General features: G+C 52.4%; 1 protein-coding gene across 1 annotated transcript; it reads right to left on the reverse strand.

Annotated features, from left to right (window-relative positions):
• Positions 1 to 1390: 1390 nt before the first annotated feature.
• On the reverse strand, positions 1391 to 7915 carry HMGB3 (high mobility group box 3). Its single transcript, XM_037408178.1, has 5 exons — positions 7794 to 7915; positions 4868 to 5024; positions 4154 to 4293; positions 3443 to 3617; positions 1391 to 2885 (listed from the first exon to the last, which is right to left on the reverse strand). Exons 2-5 carry the CDS (start codon positions 5015 to 5017, stop codon positions 2742 to 2744), a joined length of 609 nt encoding a protein of 202 aa, XP_037264075.1. The 5' UTR covers positions 5018 to 5024; positions 7794 to 7915; the 3' UTR covers positions 1391 to 2741.
• Between the last annotated feature and the right edge of the window lie 2759 nt (positions 7916 to 10674).

Consider the following 10674-nt stretch of genomic DNA (forward strand, 5'->3'; position numbering starts at 1 on the left):
CCATATTTTAGGCATTTGCAGAGCAGGAATAGGTAGCGCACCGTAAGGTCCAGGACCTTAATCAAGCCCTGCAACTCGATAGATTTCCAATACAATGAAGACAAAGAGGTGTCAGCTCTAGTTCTTATTTGCTAATACTATCAATAGGGGCTCAGCTCACTAGCAGTTAATTCAAAGCCAAGCTCGATTTGCACAGCAGTGATCTACACTAATTCCCGTATGTGGCTAAGGGGAGATTTTGCCAACTAGACAACAGAAACAGCATTAGAGCTCCTGGAATGATGCTACTGCTTTTCTCTTCTGCTCTGCCACTTCCCCATCAAACTTCCACATGCTGGAACCTCCAGTTGTCTTCTCCCTTGCATCAGAAGACACGTGGAAAGGGCAGCAAATACAAAAGTACCTATTTCTTTTCCAGACACAGCTTTATTGAGGCTTTTAAAACACAACTTCCCATAAAATAGGGGCCGATTTTACACTTGGGGTTTTGTGCATTAAAAGACACTAAGAATTGTCATAATTAAGCAATTATAAAATTTATTTCTAAGTGATCCAACCGTAACTTAGCCTTAAAAGAAAAAGTTGCTACACGTTGCTACGTTTCATAAAAGTTTATTAGCTTGCTCCGTCAGATACCAACTTTTGCTTGGGTTTGCTTTCCAGGTTCGAGTTCATCTCAACACTAGATCAGACTGTTTTGCCAAGATACTATACTACGGTTGTTGAGAAGTCTCAGGAAGCCAAATGTGCTATCCAGTTAGGCAATGAAGTAGTTTTATCCATGTTCAAAGTAGTTACTGCCTCTAAGCCTGGCCCTTATTAACCTACAGCTTGGCTCAAATGAAGCAGCGGCAGCAGCCCATACCCACATTTACCCTAAGGAGTTACCCCGTCCTCTTAAGTCAGCCACACACGGCAGCCCACAACTTGGACCTGCTATTGATGTAAGTACCCTCACCCCCCCCCCCTCCTCCTCACTGCGATCAAACACCGACTGCTAACTACAGCCAGCACAAGGAAGGAATTCCAGAGTAGCAAGGGGGTGCTATAGTTTTCCCAGTTCGTGCAGTTTCCATGCCAAGGAAAAATGAGGTTAGAGTCACCAGCTAGAGACCAGGCGTTACCTTTCCCTTCCAAGGCTGCAAAACAGCCCCAGCTTGGATGTGGCCAGACTGCAAGGCAGCCAGCTGGCCACCAAAGGGGAAAGAGACCTGCGTCGCTCCCCCAACCCACCTCACAGCACCCGATGCCTATTAAAACTTGCGTCATTAGAGACAGGACACAGACTAGAGTACCTGCGCCACACTCCTACTTCAGCGGGGAGTTAAGACTAGGCGCCTGGTTCCTGCCACGAATCAAGATGCTAGAAAAAACCACAAGTCTGAAACAGTTTAACACAGGACAAAAAAGGCACATTTTAATATGTACAGCAATGCATTTGGGCTATAAATTTACCCAACACAACTGAAAAAAAAAAATCCAAACTATGCTTTATACTTATTCCATGGTGTCAGCCTCATTCCTAGCCACCTACCTTTCTCTGCATCTCTGAATGCTGCTATATACACACACAAACAAACAATTACGTCATGAATGTTCATTTAGGCTCCCAAGTTCAAGTAATAAAGTTCAAACTTGCATAGCATCTTATGCCACTCAGCCATAAACAGTTACGATTGCATATTAGCTGGAGCAGCCATCTCTTTCAATTCAGCCAGTTTTGGCTGGCCACCATTTATTTTTTTATTTTTTTATTTTTTAATCCTTGAGTCAGAATGTTTCCTAAGTCACCAGCCCTGAGGGATGCCACAGACTTCAAAATGAACCTCTTGCTGTTGTTAAGATCCTTTTAAACCAGAAATTTAGAGTGTTGTCAAGAACAGTTTTAAAAATGTAATACTGTTTATTTTGCTTCAAAAACATTTCAGCATTCTAAACATACAAAAAAAACAGAACGTTGCAAATTCGTTTAAGTACAGAGTGTTTTTGAACTTCAGTTGCTGCACTGGCTCTTCACTTAGTTGACGATGAAGAGATGTCTACAGTTTCAGTTTAAAAACTACCGCACTTAACTAAAAAAATCCATACACTTCTCATGCCAGCTGAACCCCCTTCCACAACTAAGAATGGCAGCAGAATGCTATTTCACTATATACAGAAAGACAACTTTAAGCTAAATGGACGCCCACTGTAGTGTAAATAGATCTACCCTCACAGTGCATGCTTTGGGCCATGGCACCCCGGGGAACGTACAGCCTTTCCAAGTAATCACTGCTCCTCTAAGGCATCATAACTCTAAGCATGTACCACAAGAATCTGTCTAGTTTTTACAAACTATAGATATGTACAGTTTATAACCCAGGATTTTCTAGCCAATAACCATATAGTAACACCACCTTACAAATTAAAAAAATGCTTGAAACATTTTTAAATGCTTTGTTACACCAACAGCAAAGTGCACAGAGTTAGGAGAACACTAGAGGCCTTTTCATTTTAAAAATGTTTGGAAATATGTACAACTTTGATACAGTTTCAGGGTGCTCACTACACCCATGGCCACTTCATGTAAACCAGTTACAATTTCTAGAGTACTTTTAGAAACTACAACGCGATCGGAATCCAAATTTTTCTTTTAATTAAGCCTAATAAGGACAAAAGACACCATCTCAAATAAGAGGTGCTTCATTTATGGTGTTTCCCCTACTCTATGGTATTCACATGGAGACAAGTATTGTACAGTTTTATTCATCATCATCATCTTCATCCTCCTCTTCTTCATCCTCCTCCTCCTCTTCGTCTTCTTCCTCTACCTTTTTCCGAGCAGCTTTGGTTGCTGCTCCCTTTGCGCCATCAAACTTTCCTTTAGACTTGTAGTCTGCAACATCCTGCAAAGTCAAGGGGATGTCTTAATTTGCTCTAAGCAGCAAACACATACAGCATTTGTACAGCAGCAGGCGTTAGCATAGAGGGACGGGCCTTTGGCAGCTGCACCCCAAAAGGGGGATCAGCCAGCACTACGGCACATACACAGGTATGCAGACACCTAAGCGTGCTCAACTGCCTCCAGACGATGGAAGCCTTGAACCCTGCGTTTATGGTTATTTCTTTGAGGAGGAGAAGAGAACCCAGCCTCTCTTACAAGTTTCCTGCTAACGGGACAAAGCTCCTTCAACAGCACAGCAAACTCTTTGCTGAAGCAACACCAGCAGGTGCAGCTGCGCATCACTGGGGGAAAGCTCTCCCTCCCTGCTGGAATCTGCCTGCAGCTTGCTGCCCTACTCTGTCCCAACACACGTGAAGTTCAGCCATGTAGCACAGTGACAACAGGTCTGTAAGCTGGAGATGCTTGCTGTGCTGGGGCCACCTTAGCTGGGTCTATGTTACAGAAACACATCATCACCACAGCTGGTATGGAAGAGGAACAAGTGAAAACCAGCCTTACCTTCTCATACTTCTCCTTCAGTTTAGCTGCCTTATTATTATAAGGCTGCTTTTCACCATCACTGAGGTTGTTCCACATCTCACCCAGTTTCTTTGCTACATCCCCGATGGATATGCCAGGGTTTGTGGACTTGATCTTGGGGCGGAACTCTGAACAGAAGAGGAAGAAGCCAGACCTTTGGGAGAAACACCAGAGGACAGTCAGCACTGCAGCAGCACACCCGGGGAGCACACCCCCACCTCTGTCCCTCGTCCACAGCATTCACACATGCACTCGCATGCCGAGTAGAAACACTGGATTTTTTTTAACTTTAAAGAAAACAACATAGAAACCCAAACATGTTTTGATTTTACCAAGGCCCAGACCCGCAGCCTTCACCCAGTGCTGTTTTTAATCAGGTGTTATCTATGCCCCCACCCAATTTCATCTTAGATATAGATACAAGAGTCTCACTGTCACCTAGTCATTTCCATGTCTTCCACCATTATGAGTTTAAGGATTGCAAGTACTGACAATTCCTGTGCTCTATGTGCTCAAGATTACGAGCTGCCTAGAAGGTCTACAAGACACTGTCAGTAAGCTGTGAACATAACCAGTGCTGCTATATGAAACGTATACCCCATCCACTTCCTTTATGGAAATGTAGCAGCTGTGTTACAGGGTGTGAAAACACCAAAATACTTGTGGGTTTAATGCCTCAAAGTTACTTACGGTGGTCGTTTTGGGGCATTGGGGTCCTTCTTCTTCTTGCCACCCTTAGCCGGTCCATAGTCCTTCATTTCTCTATCATATCGTACCTTATCAGCCTTCGCCATTTCATCAAATTTAGCTTTCTCCTTGCTTGACATAGTCTAAAAAAAAAACCCAAACACCAAAAAAAACCCACCCCAAACAAAAAACACAAACCAAAAAAACAAGACACCGAACCTGTGATTACCCAACTGCGCAATAGCCGGCAAACTTTAAGTAAACAAGCCAACACATACAGACTCGACAGGGGAGTTTCAGGATTTGTTTGTTTTCTAACCGGACCACCTTGGGGACGAAGGTCCCGTACCGGGAAAGGCAGCCACAGCTGGCATATTCAGCGAGAGGGAAGCAACGGGAACGCGACAAGCACAGCCAGAGTCTTCCTCCAGGACACTGGCCTGGAGGGAGGTAGCTGCTGCTGAAGGGCACTGTGCTTGGGAATGGGGAAAAAAAAAGACCAGTCTGCAGGGGAAGCAGCCGAACAGGCAGATACACCAGGCTGAAGCCTTCACAATCATTACAGTAGTCAGCAGCACCCGATCAATGACCGGGACACCCTGCCAAGAACGGCAAACAGACCAAAACACCACCGGCTTCCTTCATATTCGGACACACACACCAGCCTAGCAGACACCGTAAGGAGTTAGCCCTTCAGGAAGTCACAAATTAAAGTACCTTCCACCTCTCTGAGCACTTCTTGGAAAACTCTGCAAAGTTGACTGGAACCTCTGGGTTCTTTTTCTTATGTTCCTCACGGCACGTCTGCACAAAGAAGGCATAGGCAGACATCTTGCCTTTGGGCTTCTTCGGATCACCTTTAGCCATCTTGACTCTGCAGGCAGGAGGGAAAAACGGGGGGAAAAAAAACAAACAAGTGAATGCAAGTACAGATGGGCGCGTGTATATGTGTGGATATGCATACAGCATGCATGTATTTATGAGCACACACCACTGTCCCCTGAAGCAATGCCCCATCAGTAACACATCCCCTTCCTCCCCGCTGACGTTGCTCACTATCCCCAATACAGAGACTCCAATTATTCTTCCTTGACACTCGGGTCACCAACTTGAGGCAAGTGAAACTGGTCACTGGACCCAAGTTTTACATCGATACAGGTTTACATCACATCCAAAGACTGGTGACAGGCTACGAAACAGACAGACTTCTGCCCATTAAGAGTTATATATCAACTAATATGAAATATTTGTTTTAGTTGGCTACCACACTGGGGCTTGAGTGGCACATGCAGTGCCAGGCTATGACTTATGCCTTCAGTAGCAGGAGTTGACACGTTAGCAGCAGCTGGCCAGGCAGAAAAAGGCAGGATGGATTATCGCCCCCCACCCCGTAAAAGTGTGATAACCTCCTAAGCAGAAGAAGGCGAGCAAATAAAGGCTAGTTTTAAACACAATAGGACCCGTGGAGCTCTGCGAGGTGAGCAGCGCTTGCTCTTGCTCCACCAAGTGACACATGTTTGGAGGCATAGTGGTCAGCGCAAAGATGCGATGAGCAAGTCACCGAGAGGATGATGCTAACTTTTGGGCTGCGCTTCTTTCCCCCTCTTCCACGGCGGATTGGCTCTTTTTTCTTTCCCACCTCAAAAAAAAAAAAATCCCGCAGCAATACTTCCTATTTACAGCCTCTCCAGCGTCTGAAAATTTAATTTTTATTAGCACGGCGTTAATATTTAATTGCGCCCGCCGAGCCCCCCGTGCGCGGCGCCGCAGCCGAAGCCGCCCGCTCGGGCCGCTCCCGCGGGGTGCCCGCTGCCCACCGCCCGCGCCGGGGCGCGCAGAGCCCGCGGCGCCGGGGCAGAGCGGGGCGCGGGGCCGGGCCGGGGCCGCCGCCTGCTCCCGAAGTTGGGGGCGAGCGGCCCGCCGCGGCCAGCCCGGGCCGGCTCCGCGCCGCTCCCGCCATCTTCTCCCCCCCAAGGTCACCGCGGCGGCCGGGCTGCGCGGCGCGGGGCGCGGGCACCTGCGGCGGGGCCGGGGCCGGCGGGCGGAGGGGGCAGCGGCGGCTCCGCCAGACGCCAATAATTCATCTTCCATTTTGTGAAATGCCTCCTGATGAAAGAAAGTGCCCCTGAAATGCGGCGGGGCGGCGGGCGGGGGGCGCCGGGGGGCCGGGCGGCGGCCGGGGGCGCGGGGCGCCGGCCCGGCCCCGGGCGGCCGGTGCGAGCGGCAGCAGGAGCGGCGGCGGCGGCGGCCGCGCTCCGCGCCCAGGGCCGGCCCCGCTCGCTAAGATGGCTTCTCCCGGCGCCGCCGCCGCGCCGCCGAACAAAGCCGCGCTCCCCCTCCGCCGCGCTCGGCCCCCCGCGCCCGCCGCCCCCGGCCGCCGGCCCCGCCAAAACGCCGCCCCCGCCGCGAAGGGGCTCCCCGCTCGGCCCCCCGCCGGGCGGCGGGGGCGGCGGGGCCGGGGCGCGGGCGGGAGGCGCCCCCCCCCCGGCCCCTGCCTAGCGCAGCGCTCTCTAACAAAGGCTCCCGTGCAGCCATTATCGCCGCCGCTACGCTCCTCCGCGCCGCCAGAAAAAGAGTGCGGAGAGCCCCGGGGCGGCCCCCCGGCGCCCAGCCGAGGGCGCGGGGCGGTGGGGAGAGAGGAGCCGGGGCGAAAGCGAAAGGTTTGAGCCCCCTGCGGGGCGCCGGGAAGGAGATTTCCCCCGCCGCGACCCCCCTCCCCATCCCTATGCCGCTTACACGTCTTTCTTCCCTTCGCCGGGGCTCTCCAGCGCCAGCCATATTAATGCCCACAGCACGGGCGGCGCGGCGCGGGGAAGAGGCGATGCGGGGCCCCGCCGCGGGCGCAGCCCCGCCGGAGACACCTTCCCGGGCAGGGGAAGAGCGGCGGAGGCAGAAGCGAAGGGATCGGGGGAGTTTGGAGGCGGCGGCGGCGAGAAAAAAACTGCTTCCCCGGGACAGACGGGCGCAGCGCGCAGGGTTTATCCCTGTCAGATGCTAAAGCGACAGCCATATTAATGCAGAATAAACAGCGGGCACGGCATTGCGCACGGCCAACAACTTTCCCACCGCCGCCAGCCCCACCGAGCCCACCCGGGGAAAGGGGGCAAATAAAAGCCGAGGGCGCCGCGCGTTTTGCCGTGCGACATTAGGAGGCGGCAGAGAAAAATCCCTGCCCATGAGGGGGAGAAAAGGAGTTAGTCCCGGTGTAGTTGCTGCACCAGCCATATTACTCTCGGTGGCACGGGAGCCCGGCGCGGAGAAACCGGGCTGCACCGGGGACAGGTAGCCCCTCTGCGCCGGGGGGAGCTCCCGGTGGGGCAGGGCAGGAGGACGGGGGGGCAAACGCTGCGCCTCGCCCGCTGCCCGCCGCCCCGCCAGCTGCGCGCAGCATCTGCCCTGGCACCGCCGATCCCCTTGCGAGGAAGGAAGAAAGTTTTGGGTGATTTTCCCGATTTTTTTTTTTTTACATTAAAAAAAAAAAAACTCGGAGGAAGGAAGGAACGGAAAACAAAAAAAAATATTAATAATTAAAAAAAAATAAAAAGCCCGGGGCAGGCAGAGCAGAGGGACGAGGGCGCGGGGGCAGGGCGGGGCGGGCAGGGGGCAGCCGCCCCCCGAAAAGTTGCGGCGGGGCTGCACGTACCTGTATTGTTCGCGGTAGTGTGGACAGGAGCTGGAGCGCAGGGCACGACGCGGGGCTCGGCGCGGCGCGGCTCAGCCTCGCGTTGGCTGCCTACGAGAGCGGCCTGATTGGCTGCGGGGCTCTGCCGTTTAAAACAACCTCCTCGCCCGCTCATTGGCGCGGCGCCTCATGAATATTAAGCGCGGCCGCGCGGCGGTTGGCCGGCGTGGGGGAGGTCATTCATTCAAAACGAGCGCCCGCCGGGGAAAGGGGAGCTCGGCGGCGCGCGCCGGGGGGAGGGGGTTGACCCGGGGTTGGGGGGAGCCCCCGGCCGGGTGGGAAGGGGGGAGCGAGGCGGGGAGCGCTGCCGCTTACCGGCAAACTGTCGTCGCCACGTGGTTGTGGCTGCTGGGGGAGCCCGCTGCCCCATTCACCGCGGAACGGGCCGGGGCCGCGCACGGAGGCGCTGCCCGGCTGCCCCCGGCCCGCGCTGCCCAGCTCAGAGCCGCAGTGATGGGCAGCGCTGGGCCGGAGTCAAGGGGCGGCTGGCGGGGTCCCGCGGGAGGAGACCCCCTGCCGGAGCAGGGGGGGGCGGGGAGGCGCGGAGCGACGGGGACCGGCGACAGCAGCAGCCCGGGGGAGAGAGCGGGTGGGAGCCCCCGGCCTACAGTAGCCCTTTATTGCCAGTTTCTGCCCTAAAGCCGTAAGGGCCCGATTCCAATGTCAACGGCAGTGTTTGCAAAGCCGGTTACTACTGTTCGTAACAGGGAGGGAACCGAGCCCGAGAAACAAACTCTGCTGACAGTCCCAGCACACGATGGATGGAAAAGGAACTACAGAGCAAGAAATGGAGCGGGGGGAGTGGGGATCAGAGAGTTTTACCTACTCATTCATCAAATAAAGCACCAAAACAATTAACCTGAATTACTATTTCTAACCTACTTGCACAATTTGTTTGTTATTAACTCTCTGGGATTTGGTTGTCACAGAGGCTGGCTGTGCACAGGGATAGCTGTAACCATGTCCTTACGACTGAAACCAGCCCAGTGCGGCTCCGGGGTCAAGGGCTCCTCTGGCTCTCTCGAAAGAGCTATTTCCTATAGGGCAGCTGCCAAATGGTTAAACTGGTATTAGTGGCTGACCACAATTGTTGGTTGGCTCGGAAAAAAGAGCTGTTATTTTAAGGCTGGAGCAGTAAGACTCAAACCACCACATACTGTTATGGGCTGGGCGTAACTGCCACCCTTCTTTTATGATAGCCAGAAGAAACAGTTGCCCTCTTTAAGGAACAGATAGTGAAAAGAAGCCTCCACCCTAGGCTGAGATGCAGGCAGGCAGTGGAGTTTACCAGATACTGCCCTGTGGAAGCACTTACGGCTATAACAACATACGGTCACAGGTTGCCTTTGCCGGAAGAGATCAAAACAAAATGACTGATGAGACATAGAGGAGTGCCAACCTCCCGCTGACAAATCTACTGGGGAGCGTGCAGAATTTCACCCGGGATTTCAGCCAAAGTCCTGCCTGGATTTTTCCCTTAGGGTACACCTCAGCTGGTCTAGCGAGCACCCAAATCCAATTGTCATCCGTACGCAGAACTGCTGAGCCTTATAGAGACCTTAGACCAGGGTCCTTGGCCTTTTCAAAGTATATATGGCAAAACCAGTCCTGCCAGCCTCTCGCCCTATTTCTACTTTCTAAAACCAAAAGCACAAAACAAGGGGTTCATTCATAAACATTAATGAGGCTACCTGAGGGACTGTATTCTGTAGCATCATCATAAAATAAGACAAGCAATACTACTGCAGGATAATCTCTTTGTAGCTGACAAACATCCCTCTCACCTATTTTTAGGGATACTTTAAAGTGTTTCAAACTAGTTGAATAATTAAAGCTTTTTTCTTGGCTCTGGCGCTGCAGAATTTTTCGCTCTGGAACGCTTTCTTCCCCAAACCACAACCTCATCCTACAGAGCACACCAAGCTGGGAACATTGCAAAGGTGAGGGGTGGCAGCTCCGATGGGCAGCATTGCTTAGGAGCTTGCTTAGAACAGGCATCCGGCATCAAGTGTGCAGGTCTGCTAGTCATCTCCAGGGCATCCCTCCCATTTCCCATAGTCCAAGGGAAACATTCCCTAAGACGCTTGTTCTAGGAAGGCCAGGAAAGTTTTGACAGCTGGTCAAGGGGCAAAGGAGATATTTTGGTAGCTGAGAGACAGCTGGGTTGAAGATTTTGTCCTAGCACTCGCAGCATGGTTTTGAAAGCAGCGGAGGGCTGAGCAGCAAATGGGTGAACATAACCCCTATAGGGGAAGCTTCTACTCACCCTGAGAACTGCCACTGCTGAAAGATATTCCCCTGCAGTGCCCTCTGCCCTGCACATTGCACCTGGCCCCCACATCCGAGTGCTTTCCTGCAGGGCACCGTGAAAACAGCCTAGAAAGTTGGCTGAGCAAATCTAACCTTTTTGCTGCAACCAGAGTCCCACTGCCTCCTACACGCCAGCTCTGGCCTTCACCTGACCCCTCCGGGAGCCAAGGAAGCTCACTAACCTCACAAAAACCAAACAAATGAAGCCCAAAATTTGTCCTCCTTTTTCTGCTGGGTTAGGCTTCTGCTGGATTAGCCAACTGAACCAGTGTGCCAAGGAGTCAAGCAAGTACCAGAGCTGAGGCGAAGGAGGGTGCAGAAGTGTGCAGCCAGGAGCAGGGACACACTCCTAAGAAGCGTGAGTTGGGCAGATTTTAGGGTTTTTGCTTGTTTGTTTTAATATTACAGATTACTGTGTATTTATGCTATAGGAAGCATGAGGGAAAAAAAAGCAAAACTAAAAGAAATTTCAGGATGCCTCGCTCTTGGCACAGAAGGCAGCAAGGCCTGCAATGATGCTAGCAGAGCTCCA

Source organism: Falco rusticolus, chromosome 14 (genome assembly GCF_015220075.1).
Source record: "Falco rusticolus isolate bFalRus1 chromosome 14, bFalRus1.pri, whole genome shotgun sequence".
In the NCBI taxonomy this organism is placed as follows: domain Eukaryota; kingdom Metazoa; phylum Chordata; class Aves; order Falconiformes; family Falconidae; genus Falco; species Falco rusticolus.

What these genes read in the sequence shown, in the direction of transcription:
- HMGB3 (XM_037408178.1), bottom strand. Translation starts at nt 5,017, where the DNA reads ATGGCTAAAGGTGATCCGAAGAAGCCCAAAGGCAAGATGTCTGCCTAT. An exon ending in AATGCCCCAAAACGACCACC is followed by an intron (nt 3,618 to 4,153) that starts GTAAGTAACTTT and finishes TTTCTCCCAAAG; the next exon opens with GTCTGGCTTCTTCCTCTTCT. An exon ending in TGAAGGAGAAGTATGAGAAG is followed by an intron (nt 2,886 to 3,442) that starts GTAAGGCTGGTT and finishes TTGACTTTGCAG; the next exon opens with GATGTTGCAGACTACAAGTC.